The sequence below is a fragment of the Rhododendron vialii genome, chromosome 4a (assembly GCF_030253575.1).
Source record: "Rhododendron vialii isolate Sample 1 chromosome 4a, ASM3025357v1".
Taxonomy (NCBI): Eukaryota; Viridiplantae; Streptophyta; class Magnoliopsida; order Ericales; family Ericaceae; genus Rhododendron; species Rhododendron vialii.
The window spans coordinates 17,171,149-17,196,387 of NC_080560.1; the positions used below are offsets into that span (position 1 = coordinate 17,171,149).

A 25,239-nucleotide genomic window follows, 5' to 3' on the forward strand; every position below is an offset into this window, starting at 1 on the left:
TTTAATTTATGCTCCGTTTGTTTGGGCGTAAAATATTTTTCGATAAAACGTTTTACCTATTTTCCAATATTTGGTTGTGTAAAAAATGAAAAAAATATTTACATGTAAAATATTTTTCATTAATTGGATGAAAATGACTTACCCTTAAATCTTCCGTAAGTTATTTTCTGAAATGAACATGTTACCTTCTACTGCAATACTCACTACCTAGTTTCCTCAATCGTCAATTCTGACCCACGTTCAATTCCAATATTCTCAAACCTCTCCACCGTTTAAGCCCCATTTCTCTCTCTCTACACTATTTTGTCGATTTCTAAAAACATTTTTCAAGTGTCAACCAAAAATAAGAAAACAAAAGTTTGAAGTTTTTTTTCGAAAAAAACATTTTACATTGAAACAAACGGAGCCTTAGTTATTTGATCTACTTCTCTCTCTTTTTCTGGGTGTGTTTGCTTCTCCTTTGTATTTCATTTTGATTTTAAAGTTTTGTTTGTCTTCTTGTCCAGTGCTACTTCTTCATTGCTAAGTGTCTTGTACAATTACCAAAACAGTAGCATTCTCTGCGCTTTGTTCTTATTTCCAAAGAGAAATGGCTCTCGATTGTGTTCTTTCCACCGGAGGGAAGAAAGCAGAATATTTGATTGACCCAATTGGTCGTCAGTTTGGTTATCTGGTTTACTACAACACCAACCTTGAAAGCCTAAGAAATCAAGTCAAAATGCTGGAAGAGAGAAGGGACAAAGGGCAACTATTGGTTAACGAGGCAAAACGAAAGGGAGAAGTTATTGGACCTGAAGTTGAGGTGTGGATGGAAAGAGTAGTTGGACCGAGCAGTAAGGCCAATCACATTCTCGATGAACGTCAACCAAACAAAGAGTGTTTGAATGGGTGGTGTCCAAACCTGAAGTCACGCCACTCAATCAGTCGGAAAGCAAAAATGATGGCAGAAGAAGTGGCTAAGCTGCACGGAGATGGTAACGTTACCCGAGTGTCGTACCCCGCACCTCCACTCGGGATAGAATCTAGACCCATTGACGGTATTAAATGTTTCGAATCAAGGAGTTTGATCCTGAAGTAAGTCATGGAGGCACTCAAGAAAGATGGCTCCAGTAATATGATTGGAATATGTGGGTTGGGAGGTGTTGGTAAGACAACACTGGCAAAACAAGTTGCCAAGAAAGCAAAGGAAGAGAAATTGTTCGATGACATTGTGATGGCAACAGTTTCGCAAAATCTTGAGGCGAGGAAGATTCAAGGTGAAATTGCAGATATGTTGGGTTTCAAATTTCAGCAAGAGAGTGACTCTGGAAGGGCGGATGTGTTGCGTGACCAACTCAAACAAAAAGCGAGAATTCTCGTCATATTGGATAATGTTTGGAAGTGGGTTGAACTGAATGATATTGAAATTCCATTCGGAGATGAACATAAAGGTTGCAAAATTTTGGTGACTTCCCGAAGTGAAGAGGTTTGCAACGATATGGGAGCTCAAAAAAATTTTCCAGTTCAAATCTTGCATAAAGAAGAAGCATGGAATCTTTTCAAAGAGATGGCCGGAATTCTAGAAGACGACACTAACTTCCAGTCCACGACGATGGCAGTTGCAAATGAATGTGGAGGCCTACCGATCGCAATAGTTACAGTTGCAAGGGCACTCAAAGGCAAGGGCAAGTCATCATGGGATTCTGCTCTTGAAGCATTACGCAAGTCAATTGGAAAAACTGTTAAGAGAGGTAGAGGATAAGGTGTTTAAATCTCTTGAGTTGAGTTTCAATTTCTTGAAAAGTAAAGAAGCCCAGAGATGTTTTTTGCTTTGTTCATTGTATTCGGAAGATTATGATATTCCAATCGAAGACCTTGTGAGATATGGCTATGGACAAAAGTTGTATGAGGGCATTAAAAGCATGGGTGAAGCAAGGGCTAGAGTACATGACAATGTTGATCACTTGAAAAAATGCTTTTTATTGATGGATGGCAAAAGTGAAGTACACGTTAAAATGCATGACGTGGTACATGGTGTAGCTATATCGATCGCATCTAGAGAGGAACATTCGTTTATGGTTAGGTGTGATGAAGCACTGAAAGAATGGCCAGAGCAAGAACGACGCGGGAACTATGGTGTAGTTTCAATGAGATGCACTAGTATGGAGTGGGGCTACCTGATAATTTAGAGTTTCCGAGGCTCCAGCTTTTGCTGCTGGAGTCCGACGATAGTAGATTTCTCATAGAATCCCCTGGGAGTTTGTACCAAGGGATGAAGGAACTCAAAGCGGTAGCTCTTTCAAGGATGGTGATCACTTCACTGCCGCCATCACTCCGATGCTTAGCCAACCTTCAAACCATGTCACTGTCTCATTGCGATTTGTTGCATACAGAATTGTCAGTAATTGGAGGGCTAGTGAATCTGGAAATTTTGAGCTTTACTGGATCTAAAATCGAAGAGTTGGCAAGAGAAATAGGTAACCTTACTCGTTTGAAGATACTAGACTTGTGGTGCGCAGAGACAAGGATTCCTCATTGTGTTTTGACAAGTTTATCGAAACTGGAAGAGTTGTATCTTGGGGAGAGCTTTATGGGGTGGGATGTTGTTGAAGAGGGAAAAGATTTGCTATTAACTAACGCCTGCATAGCTGAGTTAGCATCCTTGCCTAATTTGGTGGCTTGGGATATTAAAGTACCAAAAATTGAGTGTTGGGTCTGGCCAAGAGATGTGGTGTTCCTTGGGAAAATAAGGGCATTCGATATATCTTTGGGGTCATCAGGGTATCGTTTTGGTGATGAAATTGTTTCTCAATGTTTTCTTCCATCAACTAATCGATTGGTACTACAAGCTCTTGACATCAGTCGTGGTGTTATGGAGATTTGTGGACTTAATATGCTCTTGAAGGTCACTACAGAACTGCACTTAAGATCAATGATTGGCGTAGGGCACAGTATCTGCGAATTGGATGAAGATGGTGAAATTCCTTTTTCGCTATCAAATACTCAAAAGCAACGTAATAAAGGAACGAAAAGCAATAACGGGTCAACACAAGAATATACGTGGAAAACCCCTTAAAAAGGGTAAAAACCACGGGAGGAAATCGAACCACTAAAAGTAATCATTGTGCAGTTACAAACGATCTTAATTAAACAATTTGTGAATCCTCACCAACTGACCAAAGATCGATTTGTCGAATCCACGTATACTGCACCAAGTGGTTGATTGCCGCACGCCTTGAATCCACAAGTCCTCCAATATACTTCCAGAATCCACCGGAAGAAAGTTTCAAGTAGTAGGAACAATATAATGGTTGAAAAAGAACACTTGGAGTTTATGTAAAAAGGTTCATGATCATAGAATCATGTGTAACTCCAAGTGATAAGAACCAGTCACCATTTGATATTACTCGGTATTGGAGACAAAGATGAATAGCTCTCAAATCTTCGGTGCCTTCGAAATCCCAGCCAACCGTATATAAATAGACAGAAGCAAAAACTGTCCAATTGCTCAAGCAACAGGAGATAACCCTTTCAAAATTGCTCAAGCATTGAATAACTTGCACGTTCCTTTATTTTCCCCATTGAGTGCACGATCTCCTTTCCTTAAACAACTGCTACGACCGCCGAATCCTCGTCAAAAAGAATTTCCTTACAAATCTACTTTCCTTTCATCCTCTGTTTATCAATTACACAATATAATTGAAAGGCTTTCCTAAAACAGGTGCTCTAGAACAATAAAGTTACAGCACAATTAATGGGATACAAATCAAGAAAGATTTTGTCATGGGATTTGCCAAAATATAGACTTTACAATCTCCCCCTTTGGCACTTTCATGACAAAATAAGCAAAGCACGATTAACCTATCCCTTAATAGATGGAGCACAATTGTGAAGAGCTGCAAACACAAATTTGGAAAAGATAATCGGTTAATTAATAAATTACTCCCCCTTTTTGTCACGAAAGGACAAAGGTAAAGCATATAGAAATAAGCACCTATTAAGAAGTCGAGAAAGCAACACCATAAAAACATAAGCGAACATTCGCAAAAGGCCACGTCGGGCATTTATTAGCATAAGTTAACTAAGTTGCAAAAACGAGCTACTGAGGAGAGCAGGTGGAAGTGAGGAGATTCCTCATCTCGGCTATGAATGTGGCAAACTGAGCAGCATGTTTGGTTTGGGCCTCTTGAAGCTCAAAAAGATGAGCACTTTGGCGCATTTGTTCTTTGCGCATCACCGCTAGCAATTTCCCTTGGTCAGCCAACTCCTCTTGTAAATGCCAATTGTCAACTTGCAGATCAACCAGCATATCTGTGGTGTTTGAGTTTTCCCCTTCAGTCGTATCATTCACATGGACACTAGTGTCATCTTCACTAAGTTCTGAAGCATGTGCAGCACTAATAGAGATAGAGTGGATATTAAAAGGCTTACGTTTTTCAGTAGATAACTTATATTGATCTCCAGTGATACCCGGACGGTGACAAATTTTGGTAAGAAAGATAGACAAGACAACCCCATACGGGAGCTTTCCTGTTGGAGGATTACGAGGAGAGCCAAACTTAGCAATCTCAGAGAAGGCAATACGACACCAATCAACTTTACGACCCAATCCAATAAACTGAAGAGCGAGACCCCTATAAGCATGGATGGAGGATGTGTGACTACAGGGCTCTACAGTTGCACAAAAAAACAGATTGAGGAGACGATAAGAACTATATAGAACACCCTGCGAAATAGCATTCTTCTCCCAATTACGAGATGTCCCAGTCAAAGTATAAGCAACAGAGTCCCGAATGGCCGGAGACACAGTGCGCGAGTCACGAGGGTAGAAATACTCAGATAGGGGAGTCAAATTGACAATTTTACCAAGTGCTGATGGAGTAAGTGTAATTGGCTCGCCACGCACAAAAGAAGTAATCGTTTCAGAGCTATAATCAACAGAGGTGATATTACAGAAAAATTCCCGGACCATGGTTAAATTAACAGTGGCCTCGATCATAGCTAAGATTTCCCATTCCTGTTTTTTAATCCAATTGACAACTTCGTGATTACCTAAGGAGACGACATCTAACTGACGCTCGAGGGCAACGGGTCGATTGCAAAATAACTCATACTTTTCTTCAAGCTCGGAGGAGGGAAACCTACGGATGGGGTTACGACGAGAGGCACGAGTTGCCATTGTAGCGCTGCAAGAAATAAACCCAGGTATAAATGACAGCAATAAATATGAAAGAAATTCCGAAGGAACGAAAACAGAAACCCCTCTTGACGAACCCAAACTGTTAGAGAACAAAAACTCAGAGCAAGCGGACTTACCGTTCTCGAAATGAATGGAGCGTGAGAAAGATAGATGGGTCTGGAGTGAAAGGAAATGGGAACGGAGTGAGAGATTTTTAAAGAGAGCACGGGGTTTTAATTTGGCAACAATGCAAAGGATTGATCAAGATGTGGGTTGCCATAGAAGAGAGAAAGGATTAAATCGGTAAAAAAAAGAAATGTAAGAGAGAAATGATTTTTCCAAATCCCCAAACAATAGAAGATATGCAAGTGATATGGAAAAGATAACAGGGGATCATAGCACGTGATATGGAAGATATGCAAAAGAGGATATGCAACTGAGGGATTCTTTATTTTTTTTAAAAGCTCTAGTAACAACGGACTAAAAAAACTCTGTTTTTTTAAAAATATAAGCAAGACAAGCACATGAATCCAAGAGATGAACACGCAACCATGAGAATCAATAAAAGGCACTTCAAGTTTTTGAAATGCATGAATGAACTTTTATGTTTTCCAAGCATGAATAAATCTGGAATTAAGTACAACATGCAATATGCATCTATGACAATTGTGGGTGTGTGACACGTCAGAAATATTAAGACCACCATTTTCGGATACAAGATTTCTCGTGTTCCATGAGAATGGCAACCACCCTTTCTCCCACGAAGTCAAACCAGACACGATGATACGAAGGCCTAACAAACTCCCCCTCAACAAGTAAATACTCCCCCTCAACCAATGAGTATTTTGCCATATCAATTTTTAATGAATCTTCCAAACAAATACACGTGTTTTAGTATTTTTACCCCACTGCCTTTTGACACGAATATTGGAAATAAGAATACCTCATACCCAATCCCCGGTTACTAAGCGAGTGGTCCAACACGGAAACTTTCACAAAGTCTATTCATTTTGTGACACGAACACTCAGAGGGAGAGTGCCTCACCCCAAATGTCCGGTACTCGATGAACGCCCGGATAAGCATTAAGATCTCACACGTAGACAGCCCCTTTTTTTTTTTTGAAAACAAAACCAAGAGAACAGAGTATCCAACCAAGATGCCAAAAGGTCAATCGCCGAAGAAACAAAATGAGGCATTCCAATGGACATGAGAACCAACTATCCAATCTGAATAATCTCTCTAATCCTGACGTGGAAATGTGGCGATCATAGAGGCATAAGACATGATGCAATTAATGTCCTAATAGAGCACATGAGTGGAAAACAACAAGAAGGACACAGGCATTTGAAAAAAAATGTGCATTTATGTGAAACCCATGGATGATTACTCACACTTGAAACCACATGCTACATCCAACACAGAATTTTAGTTGTTTCCTTTTCTTTTTTTTCTTTTTTTTTTTTTTTCGTTTTTTTTTTTTTTTTTTTAAAAAAAAACATGGTAAAACAAAGAAATGAGGATCAAAAATAAACTTAATCAAGGAGACATACTCCAACTGACTTGCGGAGAAAATCAAAACGATGGAAGTCAAGGGGTTTGGTGAAAAGATCAGCTTTTTGATGAGTAGTGTCAAGGTATTCAAGTGTGACCGTACCATCTTCTACGAGATCTCGGATAAAGTGGTGACGAATATCAATGTGCTTTGTGCGAGAGTGTTGCACAGGATTTTTCGAGATGTTAATAGCACTTGTGTTGTCACAGTAAAGAGTGATGCATTCTTGAGGTAACCCGTAGTCGTCTAGCATTTGTTTCATCCAGAGAAGTTGTGTACATGCACTACCCACTGCGATGTACTCCGCTTCGGCGGTAGATAAGGAAATAGAATTTTGTTTCTTACTTAACCATGCTACAAGATTATTCCCAATGTAAAAACATCCCCCGGAAGTACTTTTACGGTCATCAGCGCACCCAGCCCAGTCAGCATCAGAAAAACCGGCTAAGTTCGAATTAGTATCTTTTGACAACCAAATACCATAACCCATGGTTCCGCTAATGTATTTAATAACACGCTTAACAGCTGTAAGATGAGACTCTTTAGGATTGGCTTGGTAACGAGCACAGACTCCAACACTAAATGCAATATCAGGCCTACTTGCAGTCAAATAGAGGAGACTACCAATCATGCTACGATAAAGAGTCTGATCTATAGAGATGCCATCTAAATCTTTTGATAATTTTGTAGTAGTGCTCATCGGTGTGCGAGAGTGTTTAGCAGAGTCAAGACCAAATTTCTTAACTAAGTTTGAGGCGTACTTAGTTTGAGATACAAAAATCCCATGTTCAAATTGACGTACCTGTAACCCAAGGAAAAAAGTAAGCTCGCCCATCATGCTCATCTCGAACTCGCTTTGCATAAAATCAGAAAATTCATTTACAAGAGAAGGAGATGTGGACCCAAAAATAATATCATCCACGTAAATTTGAACTACAAGTAAATGCTTTCCCTTATGCTGGACAAAAAGGGTTTTATCGACACTTCCTCTAACAAAGTCTTTACTTAACAGAAAAGTTGTCAACCTCTCATACCAAGCTCGGGGAGCTTGTTTTAAGCCATAGAGAGCTTTGTTTAAACGATACACATGATCAGCTTTGTGTGGGTCTTCGAACCCCTTAGGTTGGGAAACATAGACTTCTTCTTTTATGACACCATTGAGAAAAGCACTCTTAACGTCCATTTGAAATAATTTAAAGCCCAAAAAACATGCGACAGCTAGCATAATACGGATAGACTCTAGCCTAGCAACAGGAGCGAATGTTTCATCAAAATCAATTCCCTCAACTTGTGTGTATCCCTGAGCTACGAGACGAGCTTTATTTCTAACAACAATACCCTGTTCGTTAGATTTGTTTTTAAAAATCCATTTTGTACCAATAATATTAGTGTGCGGGGGTCTTGGAACTAACTCCCAAACATTATTACGCTCAAATTGATTTAACTCCTCATGCATAGCATCAACCCAGCACTCATCAATTAAGGCTTCTTTAATATTTTTTGGTTCCACTAATGAAACATAACAAACGTATGATACCTCATCCCTGAGCTGTTTGCGAGTTTTCATCGGGTCTGCAACATTTCCGATTACCTGACTCGTGGGATGATTGAGCTTTACTCGAGCTGTTGGATTCAATGGCTCGTCGTGACTTTCACATTCTTGCTCATCATCTTTGTGCTCTTCTTCTTTTGAAATATCTGTATCTTCATCACTTGAATTTGCCTCTACTGCATCACCTGTATCCTGATCACTTAAAGTCTCATATACATCATTAGAGACAAAATCTGCTTCATTTAATGGACTCTCATCAACAACGACATTTATGGACTCCATAACACTGTGAGTACGATTATTATAAACTCTAAATGCTCTGCTATCTGTGCAATAGCCTAGGAAAATTCCCTCATCACTTCTAGAATCGAATTTACCTAAGTGCTCCCTATCTCTCATGATAAAACACTTGCTACCAAAAGTTTTAAAGTACTTAACATTTGGTTTTCTACCTTTCCATAGCTCATAAGGTGTGTTCATAGTACCTGGTCTAAGATAAACACGATTGATCACATAGCAAGCAGTATGAACTGCTTCGGCCCAAAACCTACGAGCAATTTTCTTAGCATGTAACATAACACGTGCCATTTCTTGTATCACACGATTTTTCCTCTCAACCACACCATTTTGTTGTGGAGTTTTAGGAGCAGAGAACTCATGACGAATACCGAGTTCATCACAAAAGTTAGCATATTCTGAATTTTCAAACTCTTTTCCATGATCTGAACGAATACGAGAAATACAACCAATTTTCATTCCTTTCTCATTCTGAATATGTTTAACAAGAACTTTAAACATAGATATTGTCTCTGATTTTTCACGAAGAAACCTCACCCAAGTGAAGCGAGAAAAATCATCTACGACAACAAAAATATATTTTTTACCTGCAATGCTTTCAACTCTGGAAGGACCCATCAAGTCCATGTGAAGAAGTTCAAGGGGCCTCTTAGTAGCTATCCCAGTGGTTTTTTTGTGAGCTGCCCTGGTTTGTTTACCGAGTTGGCAAGGACCACAGACATGATTTTTCGGTTTGCTGAGTTTCGGCACACCTCTAATCAATTCACGTTTAGTCAACATAGATAAATCCTTATAATTAATGTGACCAAGACGTTGATGCCAAAGTTCAGTGTCGCTTAATGTAGTAGAGTGACAAGTTATCTCACTAGAAGGGAGTATACCATAACAATTATCATCAGTACGAGTACCATGCATGACACTATTTCCTTCCTTATCAAAAATATAACAGTCATTTTTGGAAAATCGAACTTCATGATGAGAATCACACATTTGGCTTATACTAAGTAGATTAGCTTTTAACCCATCCACATATAATACATTCTCAAGGCGAGTTATTCCAGGAGCTTGTATGGTTCCTTTACCAACAACTTTCGAAGTGTTTCCATCACCAAAAGTCACTATACCTCCGTTATAATTTTTAAAATTAATAAACACGGACTTGTCTCCAGACATATGGCGAGAACAACCACTATCAAGATACCACACATGAGAATTACGAGCCTTAAACGCAGTGTGAACAAACATGCAGCTCAAATCTCTTTTTCTAACCCAAATATGTCTAGTTGGAATTTTACTCAAGTTCTTTTGATTTTCAAACAATGGTTTTGACTGCAAACTCCTTACCCTTTTATATTTATCATGACTAGACATACCATTTATATTGCCATTCTTGGTAGCATTTTTAAAATGACGAAAACCTTGAGGATACCCATACAATTGAAAACATTTTGGTTTAATGTGTCCTTTGACCTGGCAGAAATGACAAGTGGGAATGAATCTAGTAAACATGCCCTTTTTAATGTCATGAGTCTTTCCAAACATATTTTTTGCATTATCCGTACTATGGGGTTTGAGCTTTACCTTCTTTGATTCTGACTCATTTGCAATACCTCCGAATGTTTTTGAGGACGAAGCTTCATAAAAACCAAGCCCTGTTTTGTCACTTACTGGTCTTTGTATACTCAGAATCTCATCCAATGTCTTTGACCCTGTATTCAAACGCTCAAATAGAATATTAGCTTTATCAACCTCAGCTTTTAGCATAATTATTTTTCCTTCTGAGACGGTATTTAACTCCGCCAAGACTCTATTTTTATCTTGAAGACTCTTGACCTCCTGACACAAACTATTCTTCTCACATGTGATATTGCTCAACAATCCTTTTAATTCTTCCATTTGAGTTTTAAAAGTCACTAACTCCATGTTAGACTTATTATAATTCTCTGCCATTTTCAAATTTGACTCATTAATTTTAATACTCTCCTTAAATAGCATATTGTAGGATTGTTTTAACTCATCAAAACTAAACTCCTCATCCCTTCCCTCATTCTCACTATCGTCTGAGGATTCATGATCACTAAGAGTCGACTTTAAAGAAGCCCCAAACGCCATAAAGTTAGTGTGATCAACTTGTTCTTCTTCGGAGTTATCAGACTCACTATCGTCATCCCAGGTTATGTTGGCCTTGAAGTTAGTTTTTTTCTTTAATTTATTTATGCATTCATGAGCAACATGACCATAACCTTGACACTCATAACATTTAGGGCCTGCAGGAGGACCTTTTATCCCTTTCTTTTCTTTAGCACTCGAAAACTCACTTTTTCCTCTATTTCCGAATTTCTTATTCCCATCACTATCAGTCACTTTCTTCTTGAAAAATTGTTTGAAATTTTTGGTAAACAGCGCCATAGCTTCAAGATCATATTCACCATCACAATCAGAATCCTTAGACTCACTTTGAGAGCTTGAAAAAGCAATCGACTTAGCGGAAGGTTTAATTTTAGATTTTTGGGACTCAGGTTGTAACATATCAGCCTCATACGTTTGGAGGATGCCTACCACTTCTTCAACAGATTTTTCATTTAGCTTACGCTTACCCTCAAGCATCGTGACCTTCATCTTAAATCTTTCTGGCAAGGATCTCAAAATCTTTTTAATCACCCTAAATGGAGGAATAGGCTCACCAAGGGTTTCGCAACTATTGACAATAGCGATTAATTTAGAGTAAAATTGATTAAACGTCTCGTCTTCTTGCATCCTAATTATCTCGAATTCAGTAGTGAGTCTTTGCAACTTAGATTGTTTAACCACATGTGTTCCTTCATGACAAGTTACAAGAATGTCCCATGCCTCTTTAGCAATCTCGCAATTCGCTATCTTACGATGTTCATTAACATCAACAGCACTAAATAATATGTCTAAGGCACGATTATTAGCTTGTAAAGGAGCTTTTTCCGTGGCACTTAATTCAGAAGTAGCTTTAGGGACCTGTTTTCCTTCTACTGTTTTCATAGGACAACTATATCCATTAATGCAAGAATTCCAAATTTCCTCATCCACAGACCTCATGATAGCTTTTATTCTAGATTTCCAGTAATCAAAATTTTCACTATCCAAAATAGGTGTGCGACTCGATGGATGATTCATGTTAGTGTTCATATTCATTATTGCTACAGATCCGCTCTAGGACGAAATCCACAAAAAAATGAGCGACCCGCTCTGATACCAATTGAAATTCCTTTTTCGCTATCAAATACTCAAAAGCAACGTAATAAAGGAACGAAAAGCAATAACGGGTCAACACAAGAATATACGTGGAAAACCCCTTAAAAAGGGTAAAAACCACGGGAGGAAATCGAACCACTAAAAGTAATCATTGTGCAGTTACAAACGATCTTAATTAAACAATTTGTGAATCCTCACCAACTGACCAAAGATCGATTTGTCGAATCCACGTATACTGCACCAAGTGGTTGATTGCCGCACGCCTTGAATCCACAAGTCCTCCAATATACTTCCAGAATCCACCGGAAGAAAGTTTCAAGTAGTAGGAACAATATAATGGTTGAAAAAGAACACTTGGAGTTTATGTAAAAAGGTTCATGATCATAGAATCATGTGTAACTCCAAGTGATAAGAACCAGTCACCATTTGATATTACTCGGTATTGGAGACAAAGATGAATAGCTCTCAAATCTTCGGTGCCTTCGAAATCCCAGCCAACCGTATATAAATAGACAGAAGCAAAAACTGTCCAATTGCTCAAGCAACAGGAGATAACCCTTTCAAAATTGCTCAAGCATTGAATAACTTGCACGTTCCTTTATTTTCCCCATTGAGTGCACGATCTCCTTTCCTTAAACAACTGCTACGACCGCCGAATCCTCGTCAAAAAGAATTTCCTTACAAATCTACTTTCCTTTCATCCTCTGTTTATCAATTACACAATATAATTGAAAGGCTTTCCTAAAACAGGTGCTCTAGAACAATAAAGTTACAGCACAATTAATGGGATACAAATCAAGAAAGATTTTGTCATGGGATTTGCCAAAATATAGACTTTACAGATGGTTTTAAACACTTGTCAAAGCTGGGAGTGGTTAATTGTTTAGATTTGGAGTGCCTCGTCAACACAAGCGATGACCAGCTGGAAAAGGAGGCCTTCTGTGCGCTGGAAGCTCTGTTTTTAGAAGAATTGCCTCAACTGAAGCATTTGTGGAAGGGTCCCACTCAACTTGGATGCCTCCGCAATCTGATGCATGTATTGATACAGAAATGTCTAAAATTGGGATATTATGTGTTCTCACTTGCCATAGCCAGAAATCTCGTGCAGTTGCATAAACTTTGGGTATGGTGGTGTAGTGAATTGGAAGTGATTGTTTCTGATGGAGGAGGAGAGCATGAGATAGAAGTAGCAGGAGAAGATGATGATATTGTGTTTCCGAAATTGGAGTTTTTTTACTGGTTTCTGCAAAGGCATGAATGCAATTAGGATGCCACAATTGAAACTGCTGGATCTCGAAGACATTTCAAAGCTCAATTGTCTAAGCCCTGCTTCAAGGAGTAATAATGATACCACCATTCAACCACTTTTCAACAAGAAGGTATGCTTCCGATCCAATAGTTAAATTAATTTATGCTCAATTATTTTGTGGAAGGCTTTTAATTTAGTTTATTAGTTCTATATTTTCAGTGGAGATCAATTTCAGTTTATATTGTGCTTCCTTCATTTTGCTTTGTTTCGATGAATGTGAATTTAAAACTTAATTTTCAGAGACGTTTTCCAATTTTAAAGTATTTTTTTCTTGTACTTTTTCGAGGCCAATAAAAGCTGTAGACCTTCTTACTCTCTTCGGCCTTTTTGAGTGTCCAACTTTGTAAATACGAATTATATCATCATTTAACTCAAACAAACCTAACTTTCTAAAATTACCCTTTTATGGAGATATTACTTTCTCCCATTATCTTTTCATAGAGGAATCAAATCAAAAGGGCGAAATGAAAATTTTACCAACTTTTATCTACTGACTTTGTAACATGAACATTTATTAAGGGAAAACCCAAAATAGAATACTAGACTAAAAAAGGAACAATAGAGTATATATTATGCTCCTATATAATTGGATCCTTTTTTTGTTTATTTTTTAAGTCAAGAAATGTATGCTCATTGCATTACTAGGATGAGATTAAATTCCTTACACCGTCGGTGTAAACATTTGTTTCCTCCAAATCAATTATATTGCGCCACGTCGCCATGTTTCATTCATTGAGACCACTGTTTTGCAACGTGGCGCAATGTAATTGATTTAAAGAAAACAAATGTTTACACGGGCGGTATAAAGAATTTATTCTCTACTAGGATAGGTATTCATAATCAAAGATTCTAAATTGCTATCAATTCCCTCCAAACCAAACCTATCCTTAAGTCCCAAACAATTAGCATCGGCTACATGAATTCTTTTCTCCATTGTGCTCTGCCAATGGCATTATATTCCACGGTATCCAACAAATTAACTTAGATCCATTCAAACTACCGCCTCTAAAATCAATGTTGATCTACCTCTCTCCTTACTGCTACCATCTACCATAACTTTATCACTCCTCCTAACCGCCGCATTCAATTCAACCCATTTACTTGAATTTTGTTTCCATACATATCCTTGGGCGGGAGTTATACAGTATAATTAATACTAACTGTATAGACTTACACCATATCTTTTAGTATGAGGTGAAATGAAATTGCTCTTTATTCAAGAATTGTCCGCGTCAAACTTGAGATTACGCTTGCAGTTTGAGATTACTTTTGCATAGTTCAAACAATGGTTTTTTTAGGGAAATAATTTTTCTTAGTACGTCTTTAAAAATAATTTAACCCTTTTATTTTAATATGCACGAACTACTTTCAACCCTTTTGTTTTAATATAAAACTCTTTATTTTAATCTAAAAATAAAACTCTCAAAACATGAAACTACTTTCAACCCTTTTATATTAGAGTATGCACGAACTTTTTATTCAGAAGGTTTTGAATGAATAATATGGAAATAACGTATTATTTCATTTGAATTTCTTTTGAACGAGGAAAAACGGGGAAATAATAGTTAAAAATTAGCGTTCTATCCTAGAATTAATACATACATGAACTCATGGAGGCATTCACAAGTGAAATGTTGGACACATGAAGCGGAACAAAGAGTGTATCAAAGTATAAGTCGAACTACAGAGGCTTATATTAAACAAAAGAGAAGTTTGATAGAACTACACCCCAATTTCATTCGAGGCCTATTTTGGCCAAATAAGCAAAATAATTTTTTTTTTTTGTTAGGACTTGGGTGCGGTGATTTTCTTAACGTTGTGGATTTAATTAATTGCAGGATGCGTTGACTAGCATAGAGGAATTGTATATGACTTCAATGGAAGACCTGAGAGAAATATGGCATGGGGATCTTCAAGCAAAACTAAGGGAGATTTATGTTTCTTATTGTCACAAGTTGTCGAATATTCTTTTTCCATCTAATTTGATCGAATGCATTTGACTTGGGCGAACTAAATATTGGTGGAGAAGGCAATGGGATTATAGCCATACCATTCCCTTGCTTAGCTTCTTTGCGTCTTTGGAGTCTACCAAAGTTGAGGCATGTTTGGGCGAAGAATCCACCAACAATATCTCAAGGCTTTCATAATTTGAAATCGCTATATGTGTCTAGTTGCGGCAGCTTGAGGATTCTGGTCTCGCCTTTCGTAGCCAGACTTCTTGTGAACCTAAAAGAACTAGATGTACATGGATGTGATACGATGGAAGCAATCATTGACTGGGAGGAAGAAGAAGTAGATGACGGGGTCAAAACAGATACAATCGTCTTTCCTCAATTAACTTCCCTCAAGCTCTGGGATCTGCAACCCCTGAAAAGTTTCTGCCCCCAGGGTTGCACTTTCCAAGGATCATTTTTGAAAGAAGTGCAAATACGAGATTGTCCTGCATTGCAGTCACTCCCTTCGGCAGGCCAACGTGTAATTGACGAGCAAGGGTAAGTTTAGGAATTGTACAGTACTCCAAACATCATCATTCATACATCTAATATATTCTATTATAATCTAATCGGCATTCATTCTATTTTTCTTCTCTTTATATACTAGTATTTGAGATATACAGAATCCACGAAAAAATATTTATATTGATTTTGAACCCACTAATGAAACATAGAGATAACTAAATACACTAACGAAACATAGAGTTAACGCTAAAGATAGAATTCTCTCTAGAGTGAAAAAATGGCTTCAATTCTGCATTGAATTGGCAGGCGCATGTAGATCAATCAAATTAATGTCTTTCCAACGGCAATAAAATTAAAGCAAAAGAAGAAAATCATTCGATTATATACAGTACTATTTGCTAGGCTTGATAGCGAAATAAATCTCTTTTCTTATTGCTAGACTTATTTAGGTATTTTGCATATATGTATGTTTGTATATACTCCGTACGTAATAGAATATTATAGCAGCATGGCACTTTCTATTTTTAAAGGTCCAATGGATTGGATTTTGGCAGTCGTCGGTAGGCCAGATCACTTGAAGATTATGAAGAAGAGGATGATGATGGTGGTGAAAGGATAACATGGATGCTATATATCTGAACATTTATCGACCAACAAGTCCAGAGCGTGAATGGTGGTCTTCATGATGAGGCAATTTCCGATACATATTTTACAGTCCGAGCATAAAACCATCTCTTGGATGGAAACTAAGGTAACGAAGATTTTTGATGCAAATTTCATCCCAGATCGGATCAGTACTTCACATTTGTCCCCGTGGCAGCTTCGAGCATTTCTGTTATCAAATAGGGGCGAATGGCGGCACTAATTAATGAACAAGTCTATACCTTTGTATGTAGAGGCCGTCATGCATGCAATCCGCGATGATGATGTTGTTCATTATTTTCCTATCTTGGGTGCTTAAATTTGGGTCTTTTCTGTTCTACCTCTCTTATAATTAATTGGATTCTGCTGCAACACTTCGTGGATGTTGCAGTAAACTTCTTTGAGTTTGAAATTTAAGCTGTTTCATTGTAGTGGTGGGGGTTGTCTACGTTCGTGTTGGAAAATGGTGTTTTTTTCATAATTCAAATTCTCAAATCAATTTACGTGCACCTCGACTAAGGGGTGGTTTTCCTTTTTGGCTAAAAATACTAAAAGTACCAAAAATGCTTTTTCCATCACTGAAGGGGCTTTCTTCCTTCACAATGTATTAATCAGTCTTAACAGTAGGAATTGGAAAAGACAAAACTCAAAATGCATGTTGTAAGCACTTGCAGTTTGATTGCCAATGTTGCACTCTAATTTTCCTCACTCCTACGTTGTCTTGTGAACAATTTTGGTTCTGTCTGATACCTGCATTGTTTCGGAAAATATCACCATTCTTGTTGTTTGTCATGTTTTCTGACTTAGACCCATGTAGTTCCTCACTTTGTATTTACCACCAAAACGACCTCTCTATTTGGATCACACACAAATATTACACGTCTTACGACACAGTCGTTAAGCCTGTTGCTACCGTCTTCTTCTTCTTTTTTCTTAACAAAGCAAGTTACACTTATGTAATTAAAGAATAATCGACGTTCACTATATTAACATGCCTGTGTTAATTTTTCTGTAGCATTGGTTGCAACAATTTTTTTATTTTTATTTTTTTTGCTAGGCAAGGCAACCTTTGGTTTCAAAAATCTTTTGCACTTGTTAATTTTTCGTCAACTTTTTGTGGATTATTGCTTCATCATGACAAGAAGAATCTAAAAAGTACAAAATTATGATCGAAACCCAAATTATTTTGAATAAAAACGAAAAAATTGGCTGATTCACTTATTTTGTGTCTTTATTTAAAAAATTTAGGTTTCAATCGTTATTTTTTACTTTTTAGATTCCTCTCATCAAAATAAAGCAATAATAGTTGACAAAAACTAGCAAATGCGGAAAAAAATTGAATAAGGACAAAAAAATAAGTCATTTAGCCTATTTAGCCAAACAACCCCTTAAGCCTCTTATCATTTAAAAACAGCAATTTAGGATGATATTAGACTGCTTTTAGTGTGACTAACTGTGATGGATAACATTAAATTTCTATAATATTGTCTAGTTTACCAAAAAAAAAACTGTGATGGATAACGCATTAATCAATTAAAAAACCGCCTTATCATATCCAATACCCTATTGTCCATGACAAATCTATAAAAATTTGCACACCCTTAGAGATGTTGATGCATCCAAAATTGGTACAAGCATGCAATTGGAAGCAACACAAATTTCATCGACAAATAAAAATACAAAAGAATGTGGGTATGATAATTAGTAAACATACAAAGATCATAATTTTATAGACAAATGAGATAAGTACGGAGAAACAAATAAGTGACAAAGATTAATTGGAATTTTTGGCTTTGGCCCTCATCCACAGCATGCCATAGCTTTTGCTTGGTGGATTGCCTGGGCAATGAATAGGTAAACCAGCTTGTTTCTTCAAACTATTAATCTTTACGGGTTCCATAATGCACCTATGATCCATGAGCTATTAGCAAAAACTTCCCAAGCACTCTCCAAGTTACCTTACCAATCGACTGAACATATTTGATCTGCATAAGATTAGCCACACCCCCCTTTGGTTATTAGACTCCAGTTCTAGATGTTAAGAGACTTGGTTTTCTTAACTCAAGCCAAGCTTGAGGGCATCAATGAGCTTGGACGTCGGACTTAAAGAGGAGTGTTGAATGTTAATTTGATTGTGTTTTATCTCATGTACTCGCACCCGACACCCAGGAAAGAGCTCACATCCAAAGCTCGAGTTCAGTCGAGAGTACCCACAAGCATCACCACCAGTCAACCATTTATCAACCCCGAAGTAAATGAGTTGTGATTCACATGTATATTATCCCTAAAGATATTGTTTACAAATCTTTGGGATTTTGTTTTCTTCCACCCTTGGAGCATATACCAAACTTGGCTTAGGCTTGTGCTCACTTCAAAGTTCAAACACAAGCAAAACATCAACCACGTCACCGTATACAATTTCTAAGTACAACCCTATGGACCCCGTTTGTTTAACCAGATAAAATATGGTGTTAAGACTATCTATCCGAGGGAACTAAATATACAATGTTATGATAAAAAATAAATAAAATCATAATCCGGATTAGGCGTAATCCAAAAAGGTGTAATTCCATGGGGAGTCCAGTATTAATGTATTATATATCCAATCACCTAGGGACAACATACCAAATAAAACTGTATATATCTCTTAAACGACACCAAACATATGAGACTGCAAAATAAGGTAGATTAAAGCCAACAAAAAATAACAACTCATCAGTAACTAGTTGGATCCATCGACACACCAAAAAAGAAAATCGCTCCGACTAATGTGGTTTGAAATATGCTAAGTCCTTAAGCAACAAGTAACCTAACATAACGCCAATTCTAAATAGGAGAAGACACTGTATTTAGTTCTGTTATACAAACTTTCACATCTGATGAATCAATGGTTTTGAGAGTAATCAAAGCTCAGAGGCTGCTGAATGTAAGGGGCCTGCAAAATTAAGTAAATCAATCAGATATAAGTACCACAATAAAACGGACAAGGAAAACACGTGATGAAAAAGTGGTTCCCCTCCAAAAAGGTGGCACATAAGCTTCAAGAAAAAATCCAGAACTATACAGCATTGCTTATCCAAGTGGCATGTTTTCCTCACAATGAAAATGGTGTTCGGGAAAAGGAAAATAACAACCACATTTTCGACAACATAACCAGATTGGCTACCAGCAAAATATTTAAGTGTTTTTATTTTAGAACATATTTCAGGATATATTTCTTCAAAAACCTGGGTTTATAGTAAGAACACCATGCTCAAACCTCCACAGACCAAGCGTATGCTAGTCAGTGGAGTTCATATGCATTTCATAAACAACCAAAAAGTTCCGGAAAAAAATGAGAAGCTACCATTGGGAATGAGTGATGTCACCCCATAAACATATAAAGTAACTGTCAAGTACCGTTTCTGGGTTTTTATCGACATGTATTAGGCTGGTTTTCACCCTCAAACACAACATGAGAGAGCTTACAAAAAGCACCAAGGTTCCCAGACTAGTACCATATCAGAATCAGGCATTCTCATTCCCTTAATAGGATGGAAGCAGCAGCACAAGTGACATGGGGAGAGAGCTAGAAATGAAGCCAAACAAAGGCCTATACACCGCTATGTAAATCAAAAGGCTCCACAAGGTCCATAAATTACCTCCTGTCTTCCAGGCTCCCAGCTATCCAGAAACTATAACGGGTTTGCAAGTTCGGGAGTATGCTGTCAAACGAACTCAACCTCAACAAAATTCCACACTCACGCCTGAACTCAGGATTCTGGGAGGTGTGACAACTGGACAGCTATCAACACCAAATACATGTGGCTAAGTCCATTTACCATAGGTTCTATGCGATACGATGCCAAGATACAAATTCTGAGGGAAGTGCAGTTCAAATCAACTGTATTTTCATTAAGTTTCAAATAAGTATGGACGATCAAGCACTCAACTGAACCATAAAATGTGTGACCACTAGGACTTTGTTCACTTTGGGTCTGTAGACCCACCCTTTCTCTCTGCGCAGGTCCCCAAACAAGTTCTCTCTCCAATCATTACTCTCATTTCTCCATCTATCTCTCTACTCATTACCCCAAAAACTTCCCTCAAACCAAACCAAACAAAGTCTAGGGTTTTGAGTCTTTCAACTAATTGACCCTTAAAACAGTTGCCTCTTCAGCAGCTCTTAGTCAATCACGCCACTGTATTGTACTAACTGTAAACAACTTCCAGAGGGAACTCAACATTGATACAGAGCAGGATTGTGTCTAGAAATGGAACAATTGCAGTAATTGGCACGTTATGCTCAACATTGATACAGAGCGGGATTGTGTCTAGAAATGGAACAATTGCAGTAATTGGCACGTTATGCTTCTCTCCGCAGATGTTTCAACGAATGGATAGTGATAAGCCTAGAAACTTAAGACCTACACTGCAGCTAGTAGTGAATCTAAGAGAAGGCTGATTGTACAAGAGATATCAGCATGCTAATCACTACGTTTCTAGAAGCAAAAGCAATAAAACTCGCAAATTGTTCAAAAGAAGGAAGGTGAACAAACTAGGAATCTTAGGAACTGCAACTCACCTGAAAAACAGCATGTCTAAATTGTTCATATGACTGTGCATACATCATAGCAGAAGTCGGCCACTGCATATAGACAGCATCCCTAGATGTCTGATTGAATCCTGTGGAACATAAAGGTCCCATGATAGGGGTTCTGTAGCTTAGAGAAGCTTGGGTTCTGGGCATCTGACCCAAATGAGGAAAACCAGTATCATATTGCACAAATGGAGGTTGAAACTTCTGCATATCGAATGGCACCATGAAGCTTTGGTTGGCTGGAACATTCTTAACATACCTGCAGCATTTGAAAAATGAATTTAGCTTGCATTATCCAATGTTACTTTTCTTGATCGACAAAGAGGCATCTATAAATGAGGAAATCAGATAATGGGTGGCAATCTATGAAGCACCGACACTCCTAGAGGTCGCCATGTCCGCATATTGGACACGGTGACACGCAAGGGACACAGCTAGAACATATGTGACACGCCACACAGTGCGTCCCTTAACTTAATTTTTGGAGAGGGACTTGGCTGGGACACGCGGGGGATGTGCCTGGGACACATATGGGGACACGGCGGGGGTATATCTGTACATTTTTAAAAAAAATTGGGTTAAATATGTTATTACTGTAAACATTGGGGCTGATAGTAATTAAGTTCATAAAATAAAGATTAACTTAACATATCCATAGAGAACATCTCAAAGGAAAGAAGGCAGACCTGTTCTGCAGCACCAAAACCCTAGATCTGTCGATCTTCAGGTTACTCTCTCTCCCTTGATCTTGACCCCTCTCTCTCTATCTTCTCTTTCTAACCTAACATCTGGTTGTATATCTATACATTACTATGTATCAGTATGTATATATTCCACATATCACTATATCAGTACTTGGAATAACATATGATACACGGGCGGTTCTAAGAACAACTAATTAGACACCTAAAAAAACACCTCATAATTCCCGATCAAATTTTAATGATCCAAGCCGCTCAATATGATCAGAACGTAATTTTAAGAGTACTAGCAAGAAATCAGCAAAAAAAATGACCGGGAAGGGCTTGATCTAAGCAGTTTTTAGCTTCGATTTGATGAACGGTTCAATTAAAAACTGCTCAAAATAAGCACTTCCCGGTCATTTTTTGCTAATTTCTCGCGGGCACCCTTAAAATCACATTCTTCACACTGAACGGTTTGGATCATAAAAATTTGATCAGGAACTATGAGATTGAGATTTGGGGTGTTTTTTTAGGTGTTTAATTGGTTGTCCGTCGAACCGTCCCGATATACTATATACACACACACATTTGCAGTGTCCCCCACCATGTCCTTATTCTATTTAGAATTCTCGTGTCCGTATCCGTGTCCATGCTACATAGGTGGCAATGAACAAGTTTAGACAAGTGGGATATCTAGGTAAAAGTACAGCATAACCTATAACCAACACGTTAATATGAAAGATTGTGAAACTAAACCTCAACACACCCAGATAAAAATTTCAGCAGCAAACCCATAACCCATCGACTCTTTCAGTCGGTGAATTCCATGATGTCAATGTGAATCAAAGAAATACTTAATTCCAAAAACATTTTCCAAGAATTCCTCAAAAAACACTTACAATCTAGAGATATTGACATACGCCAATGTGCAATAACATAGCTACCACAAATAACTTCATAAATAGATGTTTTAAGTTTTCAACCAAACAAAGAAAGATCGTATACTAAAATACTTAAAATATTTCAAACAAAGCTGGCTGTCAAGCATTGTCAGACCAAGATTCCAGTGAGATACAAACTACCAATAACATAGGGATACAGAAATGAATATCTACCTTTCGTAACTCCGGTCGTAATCTGGATCAATACGATCCTTCTCCCTATCTCTGAGAATGGCGACACGAGAAGAAGTACAACCATCCCTTACACTGAGGGATTTCTCTAACTCAAACATGTAATTTCTGGAAGCTTCATTTTCTTCTCCATTTATACAGATATTCTTCCCATCTAATGGAGCCTGATACATGTATTCTTCTAACTCGGGGCTGCTAGGGCTGCTGAAAATGCGGGCTCGTGCCCTATCGTACTCCTCCTTCCTCTCTTCCACAGTCCTCAAGGAACTCCGTTTGACTCCTGTTTCACTCTCTCCATTTAGGGAAGCTTTATTATGCCTTGGCCTCATGACAATTTTAATGTGCTCATGTTTGCCATCTTCTGTCTGTTTAGCACGTACTTCTGATAAACGGACAGCAGGGTATCTGCTTTCTGGCAACTTTTTGACCACAATTTTAGTACCAAGACCATCTAAGATATTATCCTGAACCAAAGTCTGCAGGCCATAGTGCTGAGCAACACGATGTGCTGCAAGACGGAGGTAGGAAGTAGGGAAATGTTGAAACTCAAACTGCTGCTGCTCGGTGTTCTGCAAAAACTTCTGAATATCGAGTTCCATCCGCAGAACTGGTAAAAACAACAAAGAAGTAACATATAATACATTAAGGTGAGAATATAAAGAAAATATCTTCTACACCCGGTCCCCTATAAAGCCCACTCGTTATCCTGGCTTCCAAAATCTCCTTATATTTCAGGCTGAGGGCAGCCATAATAACTCCATAACTAATATGACAAATAATGCCAACCCCATACTACACAAAAACCAAATCTTCCAAGTAGTCAATCTATAATCTAGTACCATTTAGTCAATTACCACTCCATACGGCTAATGAAGCTTTATAGAGAGAGAATAAACAACTCAGATAATATGTTCACACAGAATACAACACTTAATGCTGACCCAATACTACACTCAGCCAGTCCATTCCAAATCACCACCAAATCTCCAAAAAGGCTTAACCCTATGAGTAATGGACTTGTAACGCGGCTAATCCCCAATAGGGTGTACCATAGCATAATCCATTTCCAAATAGCAATAATCCATCCAAAACCTACAAAAATCCAGTTGTGTATGAGCTAGTGCGTGAAAACGTGTGTTGCCGCCCACAAGGCAGACGGAAGGGGATGACCCAACCCCTGCACAACTCCAAGTGGTCGTTTTAATTTTACTACTTTTCAGGTTAATTTAGAAAGGTTCTGTAAGATTGGCCCATGCAAGTCTTTTGGTTGGAAAAACTTCTTAAACTGAATGTGTGGAAAAAACTCTATAATTTTAAGTTATCAACAATATTGCTGGTGTACAGAATAAAATATCTGCTACGTATAAACGCATAAACTTAGACCTACCAAGTAGAAATACATAAATATATCTATGGAATATAGTTTTGTTATCCCTACAGAACTACACATGGTTCGAGCCCCAACTAAGGGCAAATCCTGCGTCTGGCCCCCCAATAGAATCCTCCACTACATGAAATGAGCTATATAGTCGTAAAACAAAACAGTTCTCAAAAGCCACAACCAAATACTACAAATCTTACAAACAATAACACGATACTCACCACAACTCCCTCCAGATCTGAGCTCCCCAAATCCAACTTTACTCTACCCCTAACCCTAACACAGTACAATCAAACCCGAGAATTCAAACATCTCTACACAACACATAAAGCTAAAACTAGGGCAAATCATAAACCCAAAAACAAGCAATTGAACAGATACCACCAAATCCACGAGCAAAAAAGCTAAAATAGGGCAAATCACAAAGCGTAACAACAAAGGGGGTAATAACTTACTGGTGAGACGATGACGAGGGTTTTGCAGAGCCTCAACCAAGAAGGGATCGACCGCCAACGCGTAGGCCTCAACATCTTTGTGAGCGACGACGACCGAGCCGTCGTTGGGTCCGGTTGGAGGAACTGAATCCATGTCGTATCGTACGGGTCAGCCTTCTCTCTCTAAAAGGGTGCAAGTAACTTCTTCTCTCTCCTCCCAAGGGGAAGGTTCAAGAAGAAGAAACTTTCCTTTGCCGCCCGCCCTCTCTCGCTGCTCCGTCTTCTCTTATCCTGCGGAGGTCCAACCCAAGAGAGAGAAGAATACGCGGAGAAGATTGGGATCTAATAATAATATATCTTGTCGGAGAGAAAAAAGAATTTTCATTACTCTACATAGCAATTTGTCTCCATTTGGTAAATTTTGTAGATTTTCTGATTTTCGTATTCCAATATTCATGCTTTATTTTAAAGTAGCCCGTAAACGAATACTCCATTAACACTTTTTCTACTTTTTTTTATTTCATTTTTATTTAAATTTTTTTTAGACAAATCAGAAAAGTAAAAAAGTGAGGTATAAAACTAACCAACGCAAAAAAAATTCAATAAGGACAAAACTCAAAAAAGTCTTAAAAGTCCATATTAGAACCCATGGCGGAGTCAGGATCTCCACTCGAGAAGAAGCCGAACTAAGAGACGAATTTTTTTTTGACAAAAATGAAATTTTAAAGATTGATTAAGTATATAAAATAGAGTTTAAAATTTAATTAAGTATGCTAGAAAAGGTTTTAACCATCAAAATGATAAGATGTTTTTTTTGTTTCTTTTTTTTTCCAA

The 25,239-nt window shown here is 38.0% G+C and overlaps 4 protein-coding genes across 4 annotated transcripts; 3 read left to right on the top strand and 1 right to left on the bottom strand.

Annotated features, from left to right (window-relative positions):
* The first annotated feature begins 589 nt into the window (after positions 1-589).
* On the top strand, positions 590-1,078 carry LOC131323744 (uncharacterized). Its single transcript, XM_058355589.1, has one exon. It carries the CDS (start codon positions 590-592, stop codon positions 1,076-1,078), a length of 489 nt encoding a protein of 162 aa, XP_058211572.1.
* A 3-nt stretch (positions 1,079-1,081) lies between these two features.
* LOC131323745 (disease resistance protein At4g27190-like) lies at positions 1,082-2,168 on the top strand. Its single transcript, XM_058355590.1, has 2 exons — positions 1,082-1,730; positions 1,831-2,168. The coding sequence occupies exons 1-2, from the start codon at positions 1,082-1,084 to the stop codon at positions 2,166-2,168; spliced, it is 987 nt and encodes a 328-aa protein (XP_058211573.1).
* Positions 2,169-15,092: 12,924 nt separating this feature from the next.
* Positions 15,093-17,175, top strand: LOC131322231 (uncharacterized). The gene is made up of 2 exons (XM_058353485.1): positions 15,093-15,586; positions 16,123-17,175. The coding sequence occupies exons 1-2, from the start codon at positions 15,354-15,356 to the stop codon at positions 16,190-16,192; spliced, it is 303 nt and encodes a 100-aa protein (XP_058209468.1). The 5' UTR covers positions 15,093-15,353; the 3' UTR covers positions 16,193-17,175.
* A 1,686-nt stretch (positions 17,176-18,861) lies between these two features.
* Positions 18,862-24,809, bottom strand: LOC131322232 (uncharacterized). Its single transcript, XM_058353486.1, has 4 exons — positions 24,427-24,809; positions 22,573-23,197; positions 20,760-21,033; positions 18,862-19,130 (listed from the first exon to the last, which is right to left on the bottom strand). The coding sequence occupies exons 1-4, from the start codon at positions 24,557-24,559 to the stop codon at positions 19,080-19,082; spliced, it is 1,083 nt and encodes a 360-aa protein (XP_058209469.1). The 5' UTR covers positions 24,560-24,809; the 3' UTR covers positions 18,862-19,079.
* Positions 24,810-25,239: the final 430 nt, after the last annotated feature.

Bases quoted from the DNA above. Each gene is read 5' to 3' on its own strand.
- LOC131323745 (XM_058355590.1), top strand. From the start codon at position 1,082: ATGGAGGCACTCAAGAAAGATGGCTCCAGTAATATGATTGGAATATGT. The intron at 1,731-1,830 runs GTAGAGGATAAG...TGTATTCGGAAG, and splicing joins TGGAAAAACTGTTAAGAGAG to ATTATGATATTCCAATCGAA.
- LOC131323744 (XM_058355589.1), top strand. From the start codon at position 590: ATGGCTCTCGATTGTGTTCTTTCCACCGGAGGGAAGAAAGCAGAATAT.
- LOC131322231 (XM_058353485.1), top strand. From the start codon at position 15,354: ATGGAAGCAATCATTGACTGGGAGGAAGAAGAAGTAGATGACGGGGTC. The intron at 15,587-16,122 runs GTAAGTTTAGGA...TCGGTAGGCCAG, and splicing joins CGTGTAATTGACGAGCAAGG to ATCACTTGAAGATTATGAAG.
- LOC131322232 (XM_058353486.1), bottom strand. From the start codon at position 24,559: ATGGATTCAGTTCCTCCAACCGGACCCAACGACGGCTCGGTCGTCGTC. The intron at 21,034-22,572 runs GTAGATATTCAT...CAAATGCTGCAG, and splicing joins TACGACCGGAGTTACGAAAG to GTATGTTAAGAATGTTCCAG. The intron at 19,131-20,759 runs GTGAGTTGCAGT...TTAATTTTGCAG, and splicing joins TTAGACATGCTGTTTTTCAG to GCCCCTTACATTCAGCAGCC.